This window comes from Mustela putorius, unplaced genomic scaffold, assembly GCF_011764305.1.
Source record: "Mustela putorius furo isolate JIRA1106 unplaced genomic scaffold, ASM1176430v1.1 tig00000281_pilon_pilon_pilon, whole genome shotgun sequence".
Lineage (NCBI taxonomy): Eukaryota > Metazoa > Chordata > Mammalia > Carnivora > Mustelidae > Mustela > Mustela putorius.
This window is the reverse complement of record NW_025421343.1, coordinates 31,508,692-31,536,345: the sequence shown is the minus strand read 5'-3', so window position 1 is coordinate 31,536,345 and position 27,654 is coordinate 31,508,692. Positions and strand designations below refer to the sequence as shown.

The 27,654-nt window shown below is 39.8% G+C and overlaps 1 protein-coding gene across 3 annotated transcripts; it reads right to left on the bottom strand.

The window, feature by feature from the left end:
- Window positions 1-27,654, bottom strand: DNAJC27 (DnaJ heat shock protein family (Hsp40) member C27). Of its 3 annotated transcripts, XM_004745933.3 has the most exons (7): window positions 27,354-27,650; window positions 19,431-19,513; window positions 15,745-15,814; window positions 11,309-11,473; window positions 10,537-10,659; window positions 5,033-5,193; window positions 1-1,905 (listed from the first exon to the last, which is right to left on the bottom strand). In XM_004745933.3, exons 1-7 carry the CDS (start codon window positions 27,438-27,440, stop codon window positions 1,773-1,775), a joined length of 822 nt encoding a protein of 273 aa, XP_004745990.1. In that variant the 5' UTR covers window positions 27,441-27,650; the 3' UTR covers window positions 1-1,772. The 3 variants fall into 3 exon arrangements, with proteins under 3 accessions (XP_004745990.1, XP_004745991.1, XP_012908429.1); XM_004745934.3 differs by lacking the exon at window positions 5,033-5,193 and having other exon boundaries at window positions 1,771-1,905; window positions 27,354-27,652; XM_013052975.2 differs by lacking the exons at window positions 1-1,905; window positions 5,033-5,193 and adding an exon at window positions 5,772-9,197 and having other exon boundaries at window positions 27,354-27,654.

The window sequence follows — 27,654 nt, the reverse complement described above, 5'->3', positions numbered from 1 at the left end:
ATGTATTAGACTCAATTCGTAAAAAAGAAGCATTTTCAGTACTACCAAGATGAAAAGCCATACTAGAAAACAATGCTCTGGTTTCCTGACAACAAGCTCAATGCAGCCCAAGGGCAGACACACAAAGGGAAGCTGCTTTGGAGAGGAGAATCCAAAAGACTGCAGAGGGCTGGAATGAAACTGAAGTGGCTTTTCTTTTTGGGTAGGTGAATGCTATTTGGTGATCAATATGGGATAGCTGCTTGAAACTCACATTTTATGCACCTTAAAGCCCAATTAGTGCAGGGTGGTTGCAGCTAAAAGATGAGTAACGTACCAAGATTCACAATACAATGGGTCAAACAGCAAGACCAGTTCTGAAAGCTCTGGGGGAAGGGCCAGTCCTAACATACTTCATCCGTTCCGTGGGTATGGAGGAGACTATGGCAAGAGAATGGATTTCTGTACATTATATTAGCTTTCATAATCTAGAGTGTAAATATATTATTGTTTAGAACTATGGAGCCCAAGCAAAAATTAGAAATTCTTCCCTCACAGGCCTTAAGATCTCTCCCTCCACCAACACCCAAAGGATCCACACTGGACTCCAGTCAAGCAGGGCTTGTATGGGAGTACAAGTAAGGTGAAGCCTCGGAAGGGAGGATGGAAGAGGCAGTGGCCAAGAGCCAGACAATCAGGAGAAAAATGACAGCTGTGGTATATTTGTAAAATAAATAAATAAGGAAGAGAAAAGGAAAAGGAAGGAACTCAAGTAGGTAAGTGAAGAGGCCAGGCGGTAGAGGCGTGCCCCCGCGTCTCCTACCTACCTGTGGCAAAGGATGCAGAAACAAGAAAAGGCAGAAGCCTCATCCACAGGCTCTCTGAGGGGCATCAGACAAGTCCAAGCCAGGCTGGCTGTGCCCTTGGGCCTTGCCTCTGGCCTTGCCTTCGGGGATGCGTACACAAGCTCTAATGTGACCAGCAAGCACGTCTGTTGTGGGACCTGACTCCTGCTTCCTGGGTGCCCGATGCTCCCTACTGCTACCGGCATTGCTTCCGTGGCTGGAGAAAGGCCTCAGATCCAGGGGCAAGACGAGCAACAGCCAGTGTTCCAGAACTCGTGGCTGCCACAGCCTTTTCTCTCCTAGGACTAGCCTGTCTCTCCCCCTGGTGGCTGGAGAAGGGGACAGAGTGTAGGTCCACAAAGGACTGCTCAATTTGGAACGGTATTACCTTGATTCACAAACTTCCAAAGGGCCCTCCAGAGTTCATTAATTATAGAAGGATCAATGGTTCAAATCCTACTAAGGAACTCGTAAAAGAAGTGACTTGCGTGTGAGGTCCCACCACACTTTTGGGGGTTTTGTTACCATTTCCTTCTGTATCTGCTGTCTCCTTCTCCGATGAACTTTACAAAAAAAGAAAAAGAAAAGCGAAAGGTCCCCCTGCGCCCCTTCCTCCCTCCAGAAACCTCCTGGACTGTCCTGAGTCAAGTGCGTGAGGGACGCTACCATTACCGAGCTCACAAATGAAGGAGGAACAAAATTTGGATTATTTGGAAATAGGAAAGAAACTGTACGTACAAGTGGCGCTTGGTTGTCTTCACTGCTCTGTAAAATGTCTGAAATGGTCACAGGCACCTGAATTTCTAATTTACAAATGACAACACAAAAGAAAAAAGCAGTAAGATTTTTGTGGAGAAAAAAAAAGAAAAAAAACCCATGGTGGTTATTTCACTTCTAGGGACAGTCAGTTTATACTTGAGGGCTGCACTTGTCTTTTTCTCTGACTTCCTACTTGATGTTCTTCAGGAGGGCTGTCCGGGCATTCACCACCGCTTTGAAGGCATCTTCACTACCAGGCGCCACGCACTTGTCGGGGTGAAGCAGCACAGCGAGCTTCCGATAGGCTTTGTTGACTTCATCCCTAGGAGAAAGAAGCCAAGCTCTATGTCAGCGACAGGGTCAGCCCCCGCCCACGGCAGTTCGGTGTCCGGACTTACATCATATCTCTTGCATTACTACCTTTTCTCAAAAGTGGGACTAAAGGACTCGGAAACAAACAATAAACAAGTAAATAATATGTTACAGACAAGTAGAGAAAGAAATATCATGTGGAGTACCGAAACACCAAGAAAATGCCTGGTAAAAGGAGGATCCACGGAAAGGTCCTTGGCACAGAGCAGGCATCCAGCAAATCTTTGCTGTCTGAAGCGATGAGGGCACGGGGTGATCAGGAAGGGCCTGTGGGGTGGGGTTCTGAAGGAGATGGGGAGACACTGGGCCACCGGGAGAGAGCCGGCAGAAGCGAGGAACTACGAACAGCATGGCCGTGGCATGAAGTTCTGTGAGGGCACTGCTGGGGGTAACAAAAACAAAGTTGGCCAGGAAGCACTGACCAATAAGGGAGGGGCCTTGAAATCAAAACAACAATAAAAAAGTAGACTTGATAAACAATGACATCAGTAAGTGTTTCATGACAAAAAAAGGTGCTGAGAAAGCTGATTTTCGAGGTTAGGAGATTGTTACGAGAAGCCAAGCACAAGTACAAGAGTCTGGATCAAGGGAGGCTAAGGGATGACACACAGGAAGAATCGGCAGAAGCAGGTGACAAGCTGGACATACAGGTCAAGGAGATGGAAGAAAAGGGGTTGAGATGAGTTCCAGGGTCAAGGGGATGCTAAGCCTCAGGGAAGATGGTGACACCATTGACCAAGAAAGGGACGCTGCACATGGGGGTACTGGAGAGCTCCAGCGAGCTCCTGAGACCAAAGAAGAAAGAAAAGAGAAGGGGAACATTACCCATAAAGGAAAGGGGCAGTAAAGTGAATCCCAAAGACCAGGAGAGCTCCGGGAGACCACCTCTCCCTGCTCTTCATCATCCTCTGGTGTTAGGCCTCCAGAAGCTTCTAAGTATCCAGCTCCTTCCCTGGTCAGGTGTAGTTCTGTGTGTACCAGATAGTTTTATTTCCCACCTTCTTTTTGTAATTCAGGTTTCCAGTTATGCTATTAGCCTGGATATGGCACTTTCCCAAACGCTCTAGTTTTTCTCCTTTATGTTTTATCAGAAGGATTTCTACTCGGCTCTCCGAATTAGAGAGATGGTCTGTGATTGTCTTGCGGGTGATGGAAAATCTTGGGTGTCTACTTGGAAAGACTGAGGTCACAAGGCCATGTTCATAGTTCTCTAGGCTTGGGCATGTATTCTAAGGCTTTTTCTGCTTTCTGCTCTTAAACAAACCCTGAATTCTCTTATTCTCCTTCATTTTTTTTTCTTTAAAGATTTATTTATTTATTTAACAGAGAAAGAGAAAGCGACAGAGGGAACACAAGCAGGGGGAACAGGAGAGGGAGAAGCAGGCTTCCCGCTGAGCAGGGAGCCCGACGCGGGACTCGATTCCAGGACCCAGGATCATGACCTGAACTGAAGGCAAACAGCTAATGACTGAACCACCCAGGTGCCCCTTGAATTCTCTTGTTCTAAAATATGCATGGGGCTTTTTTACATAGACAATTCTGATATTAGCTAACAAGAATCATATTCTCCCTCTCTGAAGAAATCTGAATTGCCAGAATTCTTCACCAAAATAACAATGTATTAACAAATACATTTACAAAGTAACAAATACATTAATTCTGCTGAAGCTGAAGATTTTCTTAAAGTTCAAGAACAGTAAACATGATACTGAACAAACATTAAAACTCTTTATAACTTCAAAACACTGTTTCTAGGTTCTGTTCAAGTGAGCTCACTGACATACAAAATTAGTTCGATCGACCCAGAGAGAGGTAAGAGGAGCACATGTTTATATTGGTCAATGAGAGAGAACTTGTGGAAGTCCTGTATATTTTGGTAGATTCCAATTAATACAGATAGTAAATAAATAAGGAACCTGAAGTTTCTTTTTCCTTAATAAACACTGTACTAAGTTAATAAGTTTCTTTCTTTTAGAGCCAATCTCCCTTGGAGGTAAACAGAAGATGTTAGAATGAGACTATGGAAATCCCAAAGGACATTTAAAAGACACCAATTAACTGTGCTATTTACACAAGATCATCTGAAATGTTCGTGTGTTTAAAGCCTTCTCTGTAAGGCCTGGCAAGTCGAGGCGACCAGTAACTGTGTTCTTCTTCCCCTGCCCTCTCGCCTTCTGGGCCTGAAGACAGACTAGGAGACCAAACTGGAAAAGAGAAACTTAACGCCACTGGTATCAACAAGATGTTTCAACACGTACTTTTGTGTGCGTGTGTGTGTGTGAATCAAGGTGACAAAGTAGAAAGGGACAAGGTTGGGGAGGAAAGTTATGGTGCAAAATAAAAAGACCTGAGAACGCTTACAATTACAATAAAAATCATAATATGTATAGTAACAGAAGCATCCTGTTGTTAAAAGTTATATAATCATACCGAACAAGGATTTATTCTTGCACAAGCAACAAAGAATAGTGATTGTATTTGTCTTCCTCCCAAATATTTCTTTTGGCTAAAGATAAAACCATTTAACATAAATTCATACACAGATGAGGACCTAGCAGGATTCTGAGGGCCATAGAAAGAGACAGAGCCAGGCAGACACACAGTGTTCAAGGTCAAGAACCAATTCTACCACTAACTCCTAGGGTCCTTGAACATGTGTTTAGTCTCGCCGAATTCCAGTTTTCTCATCTATAAAATGAAATGTCTGGAGAAGCTGCTAATATCCTTTTCCTCTTCTAAAATTCTATGATTTAAGATTTCTCTTTTGTAGGGTATTTTTTTAAGGTTACATTTGCTTCAAGGCTCCTATTCAACACAGACAAAAGCAGAACACACCATTACCGAAAGTATTCATGCAAATACACTGCAGAGCTCCTTCATCAGGCCACTGCGTCCTCTACTTGTTTCTCTGGCATTCAATTAATTCACTGAAGAAAAGTTATTACATAAGCTAATGCATTTCCACACATCTTCATATTTACAGTCAATGACAAGAAGATATATCAGACCTACGATGTTGGCAGCTGAGTTTTTCCCCAGGACAGAACTTGGAACGAAGATCCTAGAGCACCGCTTACCTTGAGGCCCCAGGTTTGACTCCCAACATGTCCCAACTGTCTTTACTGTTTCGAATTCTGCGAATGGTGTCTGCTTGTTCTTTGGTGAAACTAGCATTGCTATTCGTGATAGGACGTTTCCCTCCATTTTCACATAAGTCAACTATGGATACATAAAAGGTCTGCAAAAAGAAATCATCCCAGAGGAGAACTGATTTTATGAAAATAGGAATTTCCTTTAAGCATAACTTAAAGAATTTTAATATATTACAATAACTTAAAATTCACCATAAAGCAAATATATAGTTTGGAAGGTTTTTTTCTTTTATCTTATATGTATGTTTATGTGTATATGCACAAAATACACACGCTTGTGTATTTTTTTAACACACAAAAGTATAAGGAATAAACTTTAAATGGCTCATAATCTTCCTCTCAAATAACACTCTTGAGGTGAAAAGGTAGTAGGTGAACACTGTTAGAAAAATTCAAATAGTAAATGAAAGTGTAAAATGAAAACTGTCTTCCTGCCCCTCAAGTTCCTCTCCTAAAAGTAACCATTGTTAATATTTTTGAGTATCTTCCCAGAAAAATTTTCTATCAGAATACCAGTATATCAGGGCACCTGGGTGGCTCAGTGGGTTAAAGCCTCTGCCTTCGGCTCAGATCGTGATCCCAGGGGCCTGGGATTGAGCCCCGCATGGGGCTCTCTGCTCAGCAGGGAGCCTGCTTCTACCTGCCTCTCTGCCTATTTGTGATCTTGGTTTGTTGAATAAATAAATAAAATCTTTAAAAAAAAAAAAGAAAAGGATACCGGTATATCCATCCCTACACTAAACACTGACATAAGAGAAAGCAGATTAAACATACTGCTTAGCTCCTCAAACTTTTTCACATAAAAATACAGAGGCACCTGGCTGTTTTAGTTGGTAGAGTGTGCAACTCTTGATCTTGGTGCTGTTGGGAATAGAGATTACATTTAAAAAAAAAAATCTTTTAAAAAAATATACCTTGGACTCTTTCTCTAGAAAGTGCATATAGACACTTTCCTCATCCTTTTTAATGACTGTTCAGTATTTCACTGTGACTGTATCTTAATTTATTTAACCAACTCCCTATTTCCCCAACTGACAAGTCAATTATTTCTAGGTGTTGCTATTACACACAGTGCTTTAATGAATACTCTGTGTGTGTGTGTGTGTGTGTGTGTGTTTGCACACTTGTGGAGATGCTGCTTTCAGATAAATTCCTAAAAGGAGAAGTACTAAGTAACAGTGTAGAGGCATTTAGATTTTTGATTTTGACAACTGTCCTACAAAATGTGTCGGTTTACACCATCACAGGGTCCAACACTCTATTTCTCTGTCTCCTTGTCACTATGGGGCATTCTCACACAGCTTCACTTTTGCCAAACCTATGTGTAGCACACAGTTTGGATTTAAAGTTTCTGTAAGTGAAACTGAGTGTCTTTTCATATGCTTAGTGCCTTTCCTTTTTCTCTAAATTGTTCAGATTCTTTGCCCATTTTTTTGATGTTTTTCAAAGCGAAAACTATTTTTTGATCCTGCTCATAGTTCAGTTACTATTGTTGGAAAACTTTGCTCAAAAGTCTCATTTAATACACTAGACATCTCTTCTTCCCTCCATCTCTTTTTTAATCTCTCTTCTTTTTCAGATATGTCTATAATTCCTGTCATTGTCCAAAATTTTTCCATTTCTCTTAGACTCCTCCTTCTTATCTCCAGTAATAGCTAATAGACTTGACAACCTAAACAAGAAGGCTGATTTGTGAGCAGGGTGCCAAAGGAAAAGCCACAAGATAACAAGACAAAAGAAGAGTTAATGTGATTAGTCTGTCTTACTCTGCTCACAAAGTGCAAAAGACAAAACTAAGTTCCTTTCTGACATAGTGTCTAGAAGTGTATAGGAAACAAAGAAAATATGAATTAAATTGAGTCAGCAGGAAAGCACTGTTTCTAAGCGTTTGCTTACATAGTTTTTTTTTTTTTTTTACATTCCTTGTTAGCCTGTTTTTAAACAGACTGTTTTATCCCTGAGTGCTACCCAAGATTTATCTGAAAGGATAAAAGCAACCTAAAAGTCATCACAGTTCACTGATGTTTGCTTGTGTTCTGTATCAGTAAGGTTTTCTTCTAGTTTATCAGTTAAACTAAAATATAAACCCCCCCAGATCTCTGAGGACACAAGCATTCACTGGTAGCACACATGGTTTAGAAGCGCCAGCTGTGGTGTGGTGTACAAAACAGGAGAACTGAAGTCAAGGGTCTGTTTACATTCCACGTCTGAGTTCCAGCCATGATGGAGTGACAGGGACCGGGCTAGAACTCCTGCCATAAACTACTATGAAAATGGACAGATAGAGCAAGAAACTATTTCCAGGTAGTGGACAACAGCAAGCACAGTACTGCCCCTCAGTTTCTACCTGGAGCCCATTTCCTGGCCATGTCACAGAGAGCTGGTCTGAGCAGTCCCACAGTCCCACTGAATGAAAGAGACAGAGATCAGAGTTTAAGGATACTGAAGGGGCTGGAATCTGCAGAGCAGGGCATTGGAGAGGAAGGAGAAAGGCAGGATTGGGCCCCAGAAGTCCATGTGACGGTTCCCCACTGATCTGTAGCTGCGGCCCAGGCTATAAATGCACCGGGTGAGATCACCTGAGGTTGACCATGGGATTGAGAAGAGAACCAATATACTAGAAGTCTAGTGGTGTTTTGGAAAGAGGCATTCCAGGAACAGTACAGTCTGACCTTGCTAGAGTGCAGACATTGCTTACTATTTCATTGGTATCCTGAGTATCTAGCTGAGATACCATAGAAAGACTATGGCTTGGTAGTAAACTCATCCTGATAAAACCGAAAACCAAGAGCTGACAAGGTCTAAAAGGAGACAGAATTTGAAGGTTGAGTTCTACCAGATTTGAAGGGCTTAGACAACAATTTGGGCTTCCTTCAGATCCTTGCTATGAAAGCAAAAAACCAAACCCATGCAAATTCAATGTAATCTGTTGGTAACTGCCCGCTGAAATTAAGAACCAATATTCTGCTGAGGAAAATAAAGAATCTAGAGCCTCTACAATGCATTATTCACAGTGTCTTGGTATTCAATCAAAAATCACTATTCATACAAAGACACAAGAAAATATGATCCATAGTCAGGTGAAAAAAAAGAAAAAAAAGCTGTCAACAGAAACTGGGCCCAAGATGATTCAGATATTGGACCTAGTAGACAAAGACTTTAAAGGAGCTATTATAAATATTTCAAAGAGATAAAGGAAAACATAGTCTTAATAAGTGAACAGATAGAGAATCCCAGCAGAGAACCAGGATCTACACAAGAAAATCAAATCCAAATCCTAGGACTGAAAAGTATGGAGTTGAAAAATTCACTCAGATTTAAAAGCAGCTGAAAGTCAGACCAATAGAGACTATATGATCCAAAATATAGAGAAAAAGGAAAGAAAAATAACATAGTCTCAAGGACTATGGGACAAAAAGAAATGGCCTAATACACATGTAACTGGAGTCCAGGAAGGAAATGAGTGAAAATAAACTAAAAAAATTTTGAACAAATGATGATAAAAAACACCTACTTAGCTCTCCGAGAAACTCAACAAATACCAAGCAGGATAGATATAAGGAGAATCACATCTAGTCACACAGTCCAAAGCCAAAAGCCAAAGATAAAGAAAAACTCTTGAAAGTGGCTAGAGGGGAAAAAATCCCCAACACATTATGAACAAAAAACCAAGAGTACGAATGGGTACTAACAACTCATGAGTTGCAAGAGAGGCCAGAAGAGAATGGACTACATCTTTCAAGGGCTGATAGAAATTTAATCTTCAACAGCTGTTATTTATACCCTTGGACAAGTCACTTCAGCACTCTTAGATGTTATAAAATCTGAAATGAGAATAAAACCTGCTACACACTAAATCTCAAATGAGATGAAACACGTAAACTTCTCCAGAATAGTAAAACACTACTCAAATGATCAAGTACTGTTACTGCACATAAATAGGTACAAACTCACACAGGTTCATGTACTCAATAGAACAGGATGTGGCAAGCCAACATCAACCTTATTTGGTCTTGAAACAGAAGCTATGATGCCCGATTCAAACTGTCAGCCAAGGATGAAACCTGTCTTCTAATACGGGCAGTGACACCTTAAGAGAAAGAAATTCAGCATAAAAGATTAAATAAAATCCCACTCAATAATTAAGAACAACTCTTTAAAGTATAGCTACATTATTTGAAATGCTAAAAATTCCCAAAATATCAAGATATATTCAGAAGAGAAAAAATGCATAATTCATGTCACCACTTACTTCCAAATGTATCTGTAATCAAGAGTTGACTTTATAATTTACTATTTTAAAAAAGCCTTGTTCTGGGGGTGCCTGGGGGCATGGTTGGTTAAGCATCTGAATCTTGGTTTCAGCTCAGGTCGTGATCTCAGAGTCATGAGATCAAGCTCCACGTCAGGCTCCCTGCTCAGCTCGGGAGTCTGCTGGAGTTTCTCTCTCTCTCTCCGTCCCTCTGCCCCTCCTGCTCATGCTCTCTCTTTTTCTCTCTCTCTCAAATAAATAAATAAATAAATAAAATCTTTTTTAAAAAAAGGTCTTGTTCTGGGCACCCAGGTGGTTTAGTTGGTTAAGTGTCCAATTCTTGATTTTAGCTCAGGTCATAGTCTCAGGGTTGTGAGGTCAAGCCCGCATTGGACTCTGCGCTAGGCACAGAGTCCGCTTCAGATTCTTTCTCTCCCTCTGGCCCTCCCCTCTCCTTCTCTAAAAAAAAAAAAAAAAAAAAAAAAAAAAAAAAAAAAAAATAAATAACCTTGGCCCTTAAAATTATTCAAGATTAGTAATTTTTAAAAAATCACCATCTATTCAGGTTGCAATATGAGTACACCCTTCCATTGTCTACTTGGTGGATAAGACCTTATTTTTACGTGTGATTGGCGGGACTCTGCAATGCCAGGCTCCTATTCTCTAACTGTGCTCTTGCAATATAGGATTATATCAGCTACAGCAAGGCAATTTCGCCAAAGTAATCCTTCCATCTACCTATTCATGCAAATGTAACACCATTAACCAAAGGGAGTTCTCAAGAAAATCTTTGTTCTATTATAAGTAAGTATATAATAACAGTTGTTAAACTTGATGATCATCAGAAATCACCTGGAAAGCTTTTTCAAAATATAGATTCTCGAGCTCCAGCACAAGCACTAAGCTTCCAGTAGTTTTAGAGCCTGGAAATCTGTATTTTTAAGAATTTCCCAAAGTAATTCTGATGATCAGCCAGGTCCGGTCTCAAGTACACAGCAGGCAGATAGATACCACACACACACACTCTCTCTCTCTCTCTCTCAATCTTTTTCTCACCAGCTTCTGAAAAGAACAAGCTTATTCCAATGCGAAATTCCTATTACATTTTTGCTTCTCATAATTTAAACTAAAATTTGGCATGGTCAGCCTCGGAACAAACAAAACGATGCCAGCTTACCTGGAACATCTCATTGATTCCCTCTCCAGTCTGTGCTGAAGTTTCAAAGTACAGGAAGCCTTTGCTTTCGGCCCACAAACGCCCTTCACTTTCATCTACACAGCGGTGCTTGGTACAGTCAATCTGAAACAGAAATTTGGGGAACAGAGAGAAGACCCCAACCTTGATCCACTAGCACAGGCCCTGTGAGGTCTTCATCAATCTTTTACTGAGGCCAAAACTACTCTTACATGAACTCCAGCACCAGTATATACAATTACGAGGACCAAAGGAGACCAAAAAAATTGCCCATATTGAACACAGACTGATTTTCTGTGGCAAAATAACAAATGCCTGCTCCTGCACTTCCCACTTTATCCTCGAAGAAAACTGCTCACCTCAAATTCACCTCTGTGAAAGTTGGCTTCATGAGGTCTCCCACACTCAAGTCTGTTTTCCATTCCTTTCCATAATCCATGCTGCACACCTAACTACTGTCCCTTCTCTAATCAAGGCCAGAGTGTAATTATTAGGATCCCCTTCTCCTGCTCTGTCACTAATACCCTTCCCCATGTACAGCACCAGAAAAAAATGGATAAATACCCCAACATATGGGAATTTGTGTTTTTATTCTTTGTTTTAGGGATGTATGTTTTGAAAATCTGTTGATTCCTATAGCATAGAATAAGGATTTCTTTCTTTCTTTTTTTTTCATTTGTTCCCCAAAACTCAGAGCTGCACTCTTCCCATAATAGATCTGGAAAGTTGAGCATACAATGTCCAAAGCAGTTACCTTGTTGGCACACACTGCAAATACAATATTTTCCATGTTTCCGTGAGGTCCAAGATCCTGCTTCATCTCTGCCAGCCACGCATCTAGGGCGTCAAAGGAATCTTTCTGCCCAACATCATAGACCAGTATTACACCCTGTGTATCCTTGTAAAACTCATTACGAACCTTCACAGAAAAGAACAGATGTGCAAATTGGAGGTTTTGTGATTTTATAATATATCTCACCATCATTAACATAACAAAGGGCATTCTTTTGTGCATACATAGTATTTGCTATTGTATCTCAGTATCTACTGGTCTTTAGAGGACTTTTTATAAAATCAAAGTAACATGATAAGAAAAACCCTACGAGGACAAGGTCTTGTAATGAACGTAACATTAACATTCCCGCCTCAGCCCTTCTCACCTCCAGCTCCACTCCCTAGAGGCAATCCATCTTTAATTCTTGTTAGTAGATCTTAAAATAACACAAATTCTATAAAATAAAGCTCTTCTCAGGAAGAATGAAGAACTTCAGGCAAAAATGACACAAGCGTCAGCAAGAGTTATGGCCATTTATGTACCAGAGCCTGGAGCAGACTCCCTGGGATGCTGGGTAGAGCTTCCCTGACTCTAGGGTCTCCACACTAACTTCAGAACTCCAAAAGCAGAGCCCCAGTGGTGTAATGGCTCTAGAGTCAAACCTGGGGTCACTCTTACTTATTAGTTGTGTGATTTGGGGCAAGTCACTTAACCTCTCTGCATCCGAGTGTCCTCATCTATCAAATGGGGACAGTACTACTTCCTTCACGGGGTAATTCCGAGGATTATATGAGATGATGAAGGCAGAGCACCTACAGTGCCTGTGAAACAATGTCTATTTGCATCTTCTGCCTTCCTTTCTCACCCTCCTCTGATGGTCCACCTTCAATATTTTGGCTAGAAATGGCAACTCACTTCTGGGGCATATCTATAATTCCAGGAAGAGGCAGCACGAAGTATAGGGCACAAGAAAGTGGCAGAGGAAGGATCAGTCGAGTGGGTGCGTAGTAACATTGACAAACCAGGCGTTTCAGGCCAAAACTCCAGTAAGAACCTTGACAGAGGCCATGTATTACTCATTCGTCTCAGAGAGTCCAGTCTGCACATGCCCATACCAGTCTGTTGTAAGAAATGAAGTCTTCTTACACACATCAGGCACGAAATTTAGGTTTCTGAGTATAGACAGATGCCTGGGCCAAGACGGCAAATGGCTATTAATTTGTAGAAACAGAAGCAGTTATCTCCTAAATTAAAAGCAATTAAATCAGAAAGAATTGAAGTGATGAGCAGCAGGAGTCTTCTCCCCTCAGTCCTCAAGGTCCTCAGCCCACCTGCAGAAGTGAAAATGGGCCTCTGGCTTCTTCCCCGAAACTCTTGCTGCCTTGGCTCCCATACGCCACGCTCTCTAGGTTCTTTCTCATCTGGTCTCTTACCAAATCCTCCTCTCTCCATTGCTCCCACGCCAGCTGGCTGCTCTAATTCCCCTAATCCCACCCCAAACCCTCAGCCTTTCTTTTTCAATCCTTCCTTCCAACTCAGACAACAAAACCACCTGCATAATTTCAACTGGGAGAAGCTCCAAGGTGAGCCTTTTCATCTGTGCTTCCAGAGCTGCTTTTCTAGTTAACTCTAGACTCTCCCTGCTCAATGTCTTGCTGGAATCTCAAATCCAATATGTACAACAGGAAACCCTCCAACTTATTCCCTCCCAATCTTTTCCTTCCCTTGAACTTCTAGTGATGAAAGGAGCGCACCATTCTCTGAGCCGTGTGGATTGAAAGTCTAGTGTTCACCTTTGCTGCTTTCCTCTCCTTTTTCACTCTGCAGGTACAAACAATCCTCTGCCAGATTTCCTGCACCTGTCACTTCCTTTCCATTTCCATGTGCCAACATTACACTACCTCTTGACTACTACTGCAAGAATTTTCTAAGTAACCTCCCCAGCAACATAATACACATTACATATTTATCTTTTCGAAGCCCTGGTTCAAAAATTCTTTAGTGTTTCCCTACTGCCAACCCCTTAAATTTCAAATTCTTTTAACTGGTGTTGAAAGCTCTGATCAGTCCCCCACCGGCTTCCCAGTCTTATCCTCCTCCTACCTCCTGTCCTTCAAAGTGGATAATCTCTCATTCCCTAAACCTCCCCTGTGTTTCTCTAACTCCGTCTCGAAACAGACACCTCTTTATCTTTAATCTTTCAAGTTTAGCTATGACACTGCATCTTTCATGGAGTTTTTCCTGCCCCACACCTTATCATCTAATCCCGAACCCCTGCCAAACAGAATCTAACCCCTGTATCCCTGAAATACCACAGCCTTTGTGCTTCTAGTAGTGCCCATATTACTTCCTGTCTGGTGTTATAGTTGGTAGCATACACAGCTGCCTTTTCCAGTAGGCCGCAAGTGACAGGCATGTGTCTTGATATGTCTGTCTTTGTGTCAGCCAACAGGGCCTACCAGGTGTAAGTATTCAAGACATTTTAAATCAAGAAGAGCTGAATGTAGGGAATGTAAGCAGAAGTCAAAGAATTTCAAAGTGCAAATTATGCTATCCAGAGGGAGATTTGCGTGTAAATAGAGGTTTAGGCAAGCCTCATGGATTTCTCTTTCAACGGACTCAAGTTCAAGTCTGGGCTCAGCAACTGGCTACCTCTGTAGTCTTAAGTAAGTGGTTTTACCACCTCCAGCTTTGGTTTTTCCCATCTGTAAAATAAAAAAGGAGAAGCCTCAATGGTCCCCCACAGCTTTCTTACTCTCAGCTCCCAAGACAGCTCTCTGATGTTAGTCCTGGAAGTCTTGCAGCATCCAAAGTTTAATTAAATAGGATGCTAAGGGAATTGGGATTATTTCTTAGAGCAGGGATGGCAAACTTTCTAGCTTGTAGGCCACAGAAAGCTGTTAGTTTAATAGCACTCAGGCCTCAAGAACTTTCTACAGACTGTCTAACTCATACCAGCAAGTCCCAGAATGATGTGTGCATCAGTGGAAGCAAAATTGCTGTTAAGACACAGGCCTGGCATTCCCTCGCAGTCCTCTCTTTGACACTTTCCTCTGAGAGTGCTCTTTCACATGCTAAGCAGACGGGCCTCTCTCAGTAGGCCCTTTGGGTAAACCTGTTGAGAGGACAGATGACAGTAGTAGCTTCAATGGAAGACAGGCCGCCAGGATGGGGGGAAGCCAGGGATCATGACAATGGCTACAGACGCTTCACCCACTGTGTGCCGAGCAAAAATATACTTTGGTCAGTTTGGGCCTTAGGGAGAAGATGGCTTTGGTCTTGTCAAAAAGGAGGGTTTGAGCTATGGACAAGTAAATATTTGACAAAAAAGAAAAAATCGAAGCTATTCAGAGAAAAGTTACTTCAGAAGTGGTGATTTCAAGAAGCTTCTATTAATTATACTGTTATCTTTTTGAGCTGCTGGGGGGGAAAGCTATTGTAATTTCAATTTGCATTGATAAGACGTCCAGTGTCTAATGACAGAAAGTAAAGAACACTCAGTGCTTTTCACTAGACAATATCTGGAATGTTGTGCTCAGTTGTCATCTCCCCATTAGCTAACTAGAGGTTATCTACAAAGGATGTTGAGAAGCCTAGCTAGGGCAGGGCTAGAAAATATTTTACCTGAAAAGGAGCGGATTAACAAATTTTAGAAAGGTTCCATTGTAGAAGCACAGACTCAGTCTATGTTGTTCTAAAAACAAGCCCAAGATCAATAGTGAAAGTCAAAGGAAGGAAGCCTTCAAAAGGGAGTTGTTAATCTAGAGTTTTTAACAGTGAAAAGGATGAACTGGTGAGGCAGTATGACCTCATCATTAGAGACATTCATTCTCCAAACTATTACAGTCTGTACCACTCAAAACTATCCTGTGTATCACATCATCCCTGGATTCCCACCAATCTACGTAATTCTTACTTATCCATCAAAGCTTACTTTAAATGTTGCTTCCTTCAACAAGGCTTCCTGTCCTCCCAGATACTAGGCTAGATATTAAATGCTCCCAAGCATTCTGTCATTTGTTTAATATCCGTCTTCTTTGACATATTTATGTTCCATGAGGACAGGGACTGTGTATTACCAGCATCCAAACTGACACACTGGTATGCGGTGAATGAATGGCAGCCATCGATCAGGAAGGTATAAAGCATAAAAGCAACAGTCCTTTGAAATTTAAAATGTCTTATCTAAGTGTTTGAAACATTAGCAATGGAATTTCCTACCACTATCTAAGGGGATGGAACAAAAGACCAACAGGTTTCCATTCAGTTAAGGCTCAGAAAGGAAGCCACACCCACCAGCTAAATTCACCTAATTTTATACATGATTTGCATACTGGTAGTTTCTAATAACTCAGGATCTTTCCCTAACCCACTGACAATACTGGACGCAGATTTTCTCAAAAAGTCTTTCTTACCTCATAGAAGAAGGGATGGCCAGCCATATCAAAGATGTTAACTTTGATTTCTCTGTCTCTGACTTGTACCCTGAAATGTTCAAATGGAAACAATTCCAAAGAAGGTTATGGCTTCTGCATTCCCATTGAAATCATTTATGTCGTTTATTAATTTTAAAAAGGTATGTGTATGAAATTTAAAAGAGGCTTTCATAGTGCCTCTTCTTGAGAACAGATAATCATTACAACAGAAGCTGGTAATTTGGCAGATCATCTTGCCCTCCTTATTTTCAGAACACTGAGCCCACTGTAACATTAAACACCTTCATTTACCTTCAGCTTGCCTCAAGATACTTCAGTCCGTCCCCCTTAACTAACAAAAAAAAATACTTATGCTCATCAGTCATATCTATGCTACTACCATGGAACTAAGAAAACCGATGTGGGACAAGTAGGACTGAGAGGAAGGAAAACAAAATACTTTATTTCACTTAAGAAGACATCTTCATTGCTAGTGGTTATGCTGGGTTACCATGTAGAACAGTAACTAAAGTGTGTGATCTTCATTGAGCAGAAGCAAATCAACTTGTTTTCAAAAATTTTTAAATAGAGAAAAGAACAAAAAGGAAAAATAACAACCATTCATATTAGAATTAAATACTATTCAATGTGGTAGCATATTTGCATCTTTTATTTTTTTCCAGAAAAATCACTACTGGTAAATAAATTAATGAAGTATTTTAAGTATTTCAAACACTAAAAAAAAATACAAAGATGAAAGTTTAAAATTTATCCCAAATCCTATCACCCAGAAAAAAACCTTTGTCAATATCGATAAACATCACTACAGTCTTCTATGCATAGATATGACTGATGAGCAGAAGTATTTTTTTATAAAAATGGGATTATCCATTTTAAAATAAAAAGTATGAAATGTACTTGTTACTGAATTTAACAAAAGAAAAGGGAACTGAAGTGAACTAGAATTATTGAACTTTAAATACGTTTCCTCATCACAAGAAATATTTCCTGAAAGACCCCTCTAAGTTAAGAATAGGAATTATTCACAATAAATTAACAGGGTAGAATCATTATGTTTTTAAGTGACATGTTTCAGTTTGCACAACACTGACATGAACCCCTCCTCCAGGATACAAGGACATCGGTGCTTGGTCTCATTGTCCCTGTACGACCTCCTGGTTTGTTTATTGTTATTATCCCCTTGTCCACATCTATAATATCCACTTTCTATTCTGAAATCATAATTCCTACAGTTGTTTTATATTACTTGTAGACGTAAATTAAGCTAATCATTTCTTTATTCCTGAATTTTCTACCATATTTCATCAATTCCAAAATGCATATTTGCTTTCATTTTAACATCTGTGAAATCAGGATCCATCTTACAAAAGAGGATGTGAGAATAGCAAACAAAATAACAACAGAGCCTGAGAGCATCTGGAGAAGATCTGGTATAATAATTTATACTAGAAAATTTTGCCTTAAAGAGATAGCAGCTGACAGGGGATGTAACTAAAGGCCATAAAGTAAAAAATGCATTCACACATTGAAACTGAAAGAGGTTAATTTAATTCAGATGCCAGACAGAGGCAATTACTTTAAGAAAATTGGTAATTCATTACCTCAAGGTTGTGCTTTCCTAGATTATGGCCTGAAGACCACCTGTATCATTATTATGAGAGACTTTTAAAAATGCAGATTCCTGTGCCCCATCTCAGACCTGGCAAATCAGAATCGTGGTGGGCAGGTCCTAGGAATCTGCATTTTTACAAACTCTACAGGTAATTCTTCAGCATGCTGGAATTTGAGCTTCGCCATGTTGGAAACAGGGAGGATGGAATATGTATCTATTATTTTGTGGGATTCTTTTTTTTTTTTTTTTAAAGATTTTATTTATTTACCTGACAGAAAGAGAGACAGTGAGAGTGGGAACACAAGCAGGAGGAGTGGGAGAGGGAGAAGCAGGCTTCCCGCAGAGCAGGGAGCCTGATGTGGGGCTCAATCCCAGGACCCCGGGATCATGACCTGAGCTGAAGGCAGCCACTCAATGACTGAGCCACCCAGGCACCCCTTCCCTGGGATTTTTAAACTTGGAATACTAACTTTTGTCCGTCTCTGGAAGTAAAATTCACACTGTGAGTCTGAGATCTGCTGGAAGCCATGTAGAGGAAGATATAAGGTGGAGAGAGATGGAGCAAATGATCTGTCTCTATTCTGTCCCTGGTTCCAGCAATCTCTAAGCCCAGCATCCTTATAACTGGATTATGTGAATTTATTAATATCCTTTATTTATGCTTATTATCATTATTATTATTATTATTATTATTATTTTGCTTGAGCTGGTTTGACTTGGGTTCCTCTCAGTTATAGCCTCCTGATTCACCATGGGACAACCATCTTTCCCCCCAAAACTTTCAGCCCGAAATAGAAGAGTCTGTTGACTAAATGACCACAGTTCTATGGTGTAATATGGTAATACTCATTTCTTAGGGGAATAAATTAGCTACTTATATGGATTCAAAACAGAACTGCCTGAAACAGGATCTCCTGCCCTATCACTGATGAAACTCTGTGTCCTGAAGTACAGATACACCCACCCACCACTTCAGTCTACCTTCTTGAAAGCTGCCCTCATGTTCTAATCTTGCAAACTTCCTCTTCAGTCCTAGCTTACCTAATAATACATAGTTTTTGAGTATCTACTCTGTACAAGCACTGTACCAGGCATTTGGGGATGACTTATACTAATAGCCCCTTCTTCGTGGAGCTTATAATCTAGCAGGAGACATTTAACATATAAAAATAACGACATGTGGCAATTTATTTTAAGTACCATAAACAGCATAGAAAAGTTTAATATTTCTGTCATTTGCAACCAAAAAGAGTCCTCACTAATAAAGGAGCTTATTCCAAGACCTCATGGGAACAAGACCATTTCACATCTTGGAAAGTCTGACAGATGGAGAGATGCAGGGAAAGGACTCTTCAGGTAGACAGAATAAATAATGGCACTGAGACCAGAAAAATATGAGGACAGTGCTGTAGTGTGGAGGGAGGCTAAAGTGTGTAAAGGAATGAAACAAGAGGGAAGAAGAGGCAGCTTAGGGCCAGAATAGTAAGTCCCTGAAATTCCACCTTCCGGGAGAGTGCTGTGTACCTCGATTCTCTGCACTGGCAGTATTATTTACTGCTAAAGTAATCCTACCTCCCCAAGCTCAACCCACCCTGAGTCACGTCCAGATAAATCCCCACTTCTTCCCAGTTTTACTTCTCCCAGATCATTTTCTAGATACCAATAGGCTATAAAGATCATAAACCAATAAATGAGGTTGTCTGGGAAAATTTTCCACATAATATATATACTTTTTAGAAAGAATATCTCAAAATGCTCTACAAACACATTTGCTAATAGGACCTATTAATACAAACATGTGTATTAAAGGCACATCTGTCAGTTGAGTTTTACATTAACTTGCTCATTGCTGCAGACCCTATACCTAAGGGAGGGCCTGGCAAAAAAGAATGTGGTCAGTGATGAATACATTATATGATCACTACATTTCTGTAAAGGTCTTTTATTCCAATCTTTCCTGATTTATTTTCAGAGCACCTATTTCAAGACACATCATTTTATAGGAGTTCAAAGGTCTATGTAACTTACAAGCCCCAAAAAACAATGTACTTACTTTGTGACTCCATAGTCAATTCCAATGGTTGCAAGATATTTAGACACAAATCTTTTCTCACAGTATCGTTTTATAATACAGCTCTAAAAAGGTTAAAAAAAATGCAGGCTTTTAGTAAATACACTCTGGAAACATACAATATAGGAACAGTTCATCATGGTTTCTTCACTTACCACAGTGAGAGAGAAAGCATTTTCAAAGAACCAAAACAAATGATAAAAGTGAAAATTTTAAGAAAAGATTACTTAAAATTACTTAATTACTTCCCTAGCACCAAGCATGCTTTCAGTTTAGTTCTCCATCCTTGTGCTCTTTTCTTTTGAAGACTTACTCTTATGCTTTCAACAATACCACCAAAACGTTTAGCGTTGACCTCCCTTCTCAAAAGCACATCTATACCTTCAATACTAAGACTACTTTCTACTTGGGTGTCCTGCTGTTACCTCAAATTCGACATGTCCCCAAATGGCCTAATCCTATACATAAAAACAGTTCATCCTGCTGACATCCTGATTCTGTTAACACCACCATTTTCTCAACCCCGAGGATCAGAATATTAAAGCCACGTTTGATTCTGAGCCTTTCTAAACCTTCTGAAGGTTTCCTGCCTCCTTCTCATTCTAATTCCCACTTACATCTTTTGGGTTTAGATTCTCATCATCTACTAGACAACAGTAGGAAATTCTTTATTGGTCTTTCTGCCTTCCTTTTGTCCCAACCTCAGTCAATATGGCACACCACTGACATTTTTCACTTCCCTAACTCAAAAATCGTCAGTGGTTTCTCAGTGCCAAGTTTGAAACCCAAATTCCTTTGTCCTTTATTTAAGGTCCTCCATAATCTGGCCCTAATCTGCATTACCTGTCTGAACCCTTCTAATACAAACTCTCCATTTCCGCAAACTCCTGGACACCTGACTTCCTAGCTTTTGTCATGACTTACCCTCCAGTTGGAATGAGCTTTCTCCCTTCTTTCCAAATCTTGACTTGTCCTTTAAGGCCCAGCTCAAGCTCTGAGCTCCAGGTTTTAAGAGATCTTGCCTGCATCTGAACTCTTCCAATACTCGATACACATACTAATATACACACATATATTACACACACACCCCAGCAGTCATAAATGGCTTTGTATTGTAAGTTATCATTTCGCATGTACATACTCACATTACCTCTTCAGCTAGATGGTAAACTATTTGAGGACAACAAACGCTGGTATTTTACTTCTATCTTTTTGCTCAAGCCATTGAAATTTGCTCAGTGCCAGTGAAAACCAATTTTAAAAGACGTGTATATTAATAACAACTCTTAGCACTCATGAAACTTACAATTTACTTGGGAGTGCTAGTAACGGAGTTTATTTTGCTCAAATCCTTCCCCGATGAATGTTAACCTAAATTATATAGGACAGTTAATTTAAAAAGCAGTTAATAAGCTTACTGTGAACTAAAGGAAAAATTTCTTTGGAGTGACTACTGCTAAGAGGCTATACTTTTAAAAGCATTTTATAGCTGGAACGCACTTCACAAATATTTTCTCTCACAATAGCTTGGGAAAATGAATATAGCCTTTTTCTAAATTATTCATGAGATTAAGAGGCCTGGCAGTCCTTTAACTACAGTACACTATTTAAACACTAGTTATAAGTATTTCACAAGACACATATTTAAGTAATTGTATTAATAACCACTCCCTATTACATAAATAGGGCTCCTGGTCCTTAGACTCTTATAAGCTCTTACAAGTTAAATAACATAAATATAGAGAGAATGTTTTGCTCTCACTATTTTTCTTAAATAGATTTTTAGGTACTTTTCTCTTTTTACACAGATTCAGTTAAAATCTTAACAGGTTTGGGCCTCTGTTTTTAATAGAATTTTCCTAAAATTCATATGAAAGAACAACTATCTGGGAAGAACTAATCAAAATATGAAAAAGAGGAATGGGGCAGGATAATAGAAAGAAGAGGGAAGCTACCTTAATAGATATTAAAATACAGTCTGAAACCAATCAAGACAATATCATATTGGTGTAAGAATAGACAAATAGGTCAGTAGAACAGAAGAGAGAGCCCAGAAATAGATTCTATTAAAAGAAGAGAGTTTAAAAGTGACCAAGGTGATTATTTAAAGTTAAGAGGAAATGGGCAACTGGGTGGCTCAGTTGGTTAAGCAACTGCCTTCAGCTCAGGCCATGATCCCGGACTATCAGGACTGAGTCCTGCATCAGGCTCCCAGCTCCACGGGGAGTCTGCTTCTCCCTCTCACCTTCTCCCCTCTCATGTTCTCTCTCTCAGTCTCTCTCAAATAAATAAATAAAATCTTTAAAGTTAAGGGGAAAAGAGTGATTTATTTGGTAAAATGCTACTTACACAAGTTAGGCCTTTCTCTAAATACAGAATAATTCAGATGAATTTGTGATTTCAAAATTTAAAAATAAAACAACAAAAATTTCAGAAGAAAATGTGCACCAACACTTCTCGGCCCTTTGGTTAAGATCAAGTGCAAAAGAAATGTGCAACATATGTACAATCTTAGGAAAACATTTTCAACCAAGAAAGGAAACTCAAAAAACATAAAAGAAAGGACAGGAGTGTGGGGGTGGCTTAGCCAGTTAAACCTTTAGCTTCAGCTGTGATCCCGGAGTCCAGGGACTGAGCCCCTCATCGTGCTCCCTGCTCAGCGGAGAGTCTGCTTCTTCCTCAGACCCTCCCCCACCTAATAAATAAATAAATCTTTAAAAAAAAAAGGAAAAAAAAAAGGAAGGAAGCAAAGACAGGCACAACTGAGTATATAAAAAAATAGTAATAGGGGTACCTGGATGGCTCAGTGAGTTAAGCGTCTGTCTTTGGCTCAGGTCATGATCCCAGGGTTTTGGGATACAGTCCACATCAGGCTCCCTGCTCAGCGGAGAGCCTGCTTCTCCCTCTCCCACTCCCCCTGCTTGTGCTCCCTCTCTCGCTGTGTTTCTCTATCAAATAAATAAATAATTTTTTTAAAAAAGAAATAATAATAACAAAAGCAATTGTATGGCAAAATATTTGTAAAAAATATTAAAAGACAAGGACATATCCAGACAAATATTCATTACTTATATGACTGGCAAAAGTTATTATCTCTGATGTCCCTGAACCAGAAAAATTGATAAGACACATTATCCAATAGAAAAATAAATAGGGAATATAAATATACAGAACAGCAAATCCAAATAGCCAATAAGCATATGAAAAGGTGCTCAACTTCATCCGTAATCCATGAAATGCAAATTAAAGTAATAATTCTCACTAACCGGACTGGGAGTCATTAAAAGAATGACAACACCTGTGTTGGCAGGGATATGGGAAAAAGGGTACCTCCATACCATATTGTTGGTAGAAACACAGTTTTTTTTTTTAAATCTTTTATTTATTTATTTGACATCACAGAGAAGCAGGCTCACTGCTGAGCAGAGAACCCGATGTGGGGCTCGATCCCAGGACCCCGGGATCATGACCTGAGCCGAAAGCAGAGGCTTTAACCCACTGAGCCACCCAGATGCCCCGAAACACAGTTTTTTTAAGCAGAGTTGGCAATAGCTATGAAAATTTTAAAATATGCTCTTGAACTCAGCATTCCACCCCTGGAAATCTAGTCTATAGAAATTAGAAAACCAGTATTTACGTGTGTACACACACACACACACACACACACACACACAGGGACTATTTATTGCAACATTGTTTGTTAATAGGGGAAAAGCTGGAAATGACATGAATTCTCATCAACAGAGGAATGCTTGCATATTGTGGACTATATACAAATGAAAAAGAGTAGAGCTGTACCGGATTACTTGGAGGGATTATCATGTCTATTGTTAAGACAGAGAAGTAAACTCCAAGAAGTATATACAATATTGTAGAACATTTGAAAACTCAATTCAACTAATTTAACAGGAAAATATTTATTAAATTTGACTGGAAATCTAAAATTAGGGCAAGCTTCAAAGTTGGATGTTACAAAGAGTCTGACCCTAGAGGACACTGAGAACTGGACTGGGTCTTTGGAGTAGGTTGACTGCCAAGGCAGAAAGCTGAATCAGATATACACAAAGACCACAGAGAACTTTCAGGATTCTCCCATAGAGAAGATTAAGCCCTTGGAAATCCCCTTTTTCTTACTGAATTTCTAGAACCTCTAAAACAATGCTAAGTAATAAAGGAAAATAGCAAGTATCCTTTTCGTACCTAATTTTAATGGAAATAGACCTAGCATTGTACCATTTGCTATGATGTTTGCTGTTCGCTAATAATAAATATTGTCTTTCATATTTAAGTAGTTTCATTTTATTCTGATTCTGCTTAAAATTTTTATTAGGATTGACTACTTGATTATATCAAATGTTTTTCTAGTACTGAAAAAATTTTCTCCAGTAGTCAGTTAATGTAACAAATTATGTTGACAAACTTAATATCGAACCATGTTTGCATTCCAGGGATAAACTCTCCTTGCTAGTAGTGGATTATTTTTGATATACTACTGAATTCTATTTGTTGATATTTAAGAAATTATACATCTCTCTATACTTGTGAAATTGGCATATACTTTTCTGTTTTGATACTATATCAAGTTTTGCTAGTTAAGTTACCACGACTTCATATAATAAACTGGAGAGCTGTTCACCTTTTTCTTTGCCTTAAAATTATTTAAAGCTTAAATAAAGTTTATTCATGAAGCCATCTGATCCTGATACCTTTTAGAAGGATAAATCTTTTCATTGTTTTTCTAATCCTTATTATGTGTCTAAGGAATTGGATTTTCTACTTCTTTTTGAGTCAGTTTTGGTCATTTATATTTTGCTAGGAAGTCCTTCATTTCCCCTACCTTTTCAAATGTGCTTCTACAGAACTGGATGTAATATTTCCTAGTCATTCTTTTAATCTCTTCTAGTATATGATTATGTCTCCCTTTCAGTACTAATCTTGAAATTTTTCATTCTCTATTTTCTTCTTAAATAGATTTTTTAAGGCACTTTTCTTTATTAATTTTAATTTTCCAAACTTTCTTTTGGTCTATTTTGTGGCCTTTTCCTAATGTCTTAGGTATTAAGTTCCTTTTGAAATGAGATATACCATATTACAAAATTCACACTTTTAAGGTATACACTTCAGTGGTTTTTTGTACACTCACAAAGATGTAAAACCATTAAGTTCCTTTAGTTTTTCTCTCTCTCTTCTTTAGAAATGAATAAGATAATGTGTTTTCCTTTGACTACAGGTTTAATTTTGTCCTAAAGTTTTCAGTATAGACTCTCTTTACCTGCTTTCTAGTTATTTTGTCATTTGTTTTGATTTGCCCTTTAAGCCAAAGATTATTTACTAGGGTATGTCTTAATTTTTAACTTAAAATTGTTTATCTTTCTATATTTTCCAAATTCTTTAAAATGAATATGTGTTACTTTTATAAGTAAGGTGCTTTTTTTTTTTTTTTTTGAGAGAGAGAGAGAGTGTGTGAGGGGAGAGGAAGGGTGGCGGGGGAACAGAGAGAATCTTAAGGAAGCTCCATACCCAGCATGGAGCCTGACATGGGGCTCAATTTCATGATCCTGAGATCATGACCTGAGCCAAAATCGAGAGTCAGATGCTTAACCAACTGAGCCACCCAGGTGCCCTGGCAATTTTTTTTTAAGTTACATTTAAATCTTTGATTCACCTAAAATTCATTTTTGAGAAAGCAATGCAAGAGGAATCCACCTCACTCCCAAACAGTAAATAGTTGTTCCAGCAGTATTTATTAAATGGTCCCTACTTTCCTACCACTTTACTATATTTGTTATAAATTTCCTTATGTGTTTGGATTTACTTCTAGACTCCAGTCTATTCCACTGATGTCTCTCTATGTCCTTCTCAGCATCAATAGGAAAAACTTGGTAATTTAAAATATGTTTTATTATCTGGTAGTGTTTTCTTTTCTTTTTTATTTTTTTCAGTTTTCTTAGTTATTCTTACATTTAATTTTTCATAAGGACCTTAATACTTTCTATTATATTCTGAAAGGAAAAAAAAACTTATTTTTATTTTAACTAGTATTTTAACTAGGATTGAATTACATTTGTAGATTATTTTAAAGAACTGACATCTCTAAAATGTTGAGTGATCCTAATTAAGGGGAAAGTATATCTTTCCATGTGCCTAAGAAATTTTATGTCACTTTGTAGAGCTCTGAATTTTTCTTTATATAGGTCCTACCTATTTCTTCTTGAGTTTAAGCCTAGGCATTTTATTTTGGCTGTTCTTGTAAATTAAAATAATTTCTCAATTATATATTAAAAATACTATTTAATATACTATAGCTGTTAATTTTTGCATATTAATTTTGCTTTACTGAATTTTCTTATTGTTTCTCAAAGCTTTTCAGTTAATTCTCTTTAAATTTCAAGATAAATAATCATATCATTAGCAAATAGTAATAATTTTGCCTTCTCCTTTCCAGTATCTCCTATTTTTTTTCCTCTTGTCTAATTCCATTGGCTAATAAATATAGAACAATGTTAAAAAAATGTGACACTGGGCATTTTGGGCTATTTTAAAAGATTTTATTTATTTATTTGAGAGAGAGGCAGTGAGAGAGAGCATGAGCAAGGAGAAGGTCAGAGGGAGAAGCAGACTCCCCATGGAGCTGGGAGCCCGATGCAGGACTCGATCCCCGGACTCCGGGATCATGGCCTGAGCTGAAGGCAGTCGTCCAACCAACTGAGCCACCCAGGCGTCCCTGGGCTATTTTTAATGTTGCACCATTAGGCACAGGAAAATGGTAAAAGTGATGCATGCTAACTTAGCCAGCTTACTAATAAACCTTTTAAAGGCTTTATTCTTTTCTTTTTAATGCCTGGCACATAGCTGGTGTTCAATAAATGTAGAGTTCCAGTGAACTTCTGTTAATACATATATATATACAAAGATACATAAATAGTACAGGATATTACTAAATGGAAAGAAAAGGCACTACTAAACATTTACTGAGCATCAACAATGTGCAGAGCACCGGCCTAAACACCTCCATTAAGGGCTCTTTTGATTTTCACAGCATACAATGATGGAGCGAGAACTGCAATAGGCTGTGAAGACTCAGGTTCTAATCCTGTCTCTGTCGTTGATTTGATGACCTTGGAAGGTTCTTAACCAATAGCTTGGGAGACAATTTGGGTGAAGAGGAGACAGTTTAGAGTTCACTTGGGGGAAGAGCTTTGGTCCCTCTTGCCCCCCGACAACCCCCCCAACTATGGGGGAGCTTACAGCTGGGACCCAGGAGAGCCAGCCAAGAGAAAGGTGGCAGGACGAAGGCTTTGAGAGAATGAGTAGGATGACACCACCGGAAAACAAAAACAAAAACACAAAAGCAACACACAAAACAAAATGCAGGCTCCGTGACATCCACTGCACTTCCCTTGAGAAAAATGTCACCCTCAATTGCGCTCTTAAAATAGGTTCTGGGCTCCAAGTCCGCGGAGCAACATTCACAAACGCCAATCCTCACATGCACCCCGGTCAGCTCCCTTAGGCTCCCAAGAACGGCTGGGGTAACTCAACTTTTATTCTGCACCTCTAAGTCCTGGACAGGTCACCTAGAAGGCAGACAGGGTAGTAGGAAGACGATCTGACATAAGGACCGAGGCCTCCTTACTCTTTTAGGGATACATTCAAGGGTGAGCGGTCACAGGAGACACCTTCTTATGGAGAGTGACGTCAGTGGAGGAGGAGGGGGGGGGCAACCAAAGGTCAAAAAGGTCACGAGAGTTTTCCTCACGGAGGCGCATCCCCTAGGAGGAGACCCGGGCCTGCTCAGGGGCGGGGAGGAGGCCGGGCCCCGGGCAGTTGAGTGGCCGCCCTCCCAGCCAATGGGCACGTCGCCCCGCCGCGCTGAGGTCCCGCCCCTCCCAGCGCAGTACTCACTTTTCCCACTTCAGCGTTGCCCATGGAGATGACTTTGATGCGCAGGGACTTGCCAGGCTCCTTCCGCTTCGGCATGTTGGCCTCCATTGCCCTCGCTCTCTCGGGGCCACCCGCCTCGCTATCTCCTTGTTCACCAGGCTGGCCCGTCCCTCAGGGCTGCTCGTCCAATGGCGGACTCGCTGCTATCGTCACCGCCCCGGCTCCGCGGCTCGCCATCCCCGCCGCTGCCTAGCAGCGGGCGCGGGCGGTTGGGAGCGCTGGGAACTGGGGGTGGGAGCAGACAGTCTCGCGATGCTAGAAA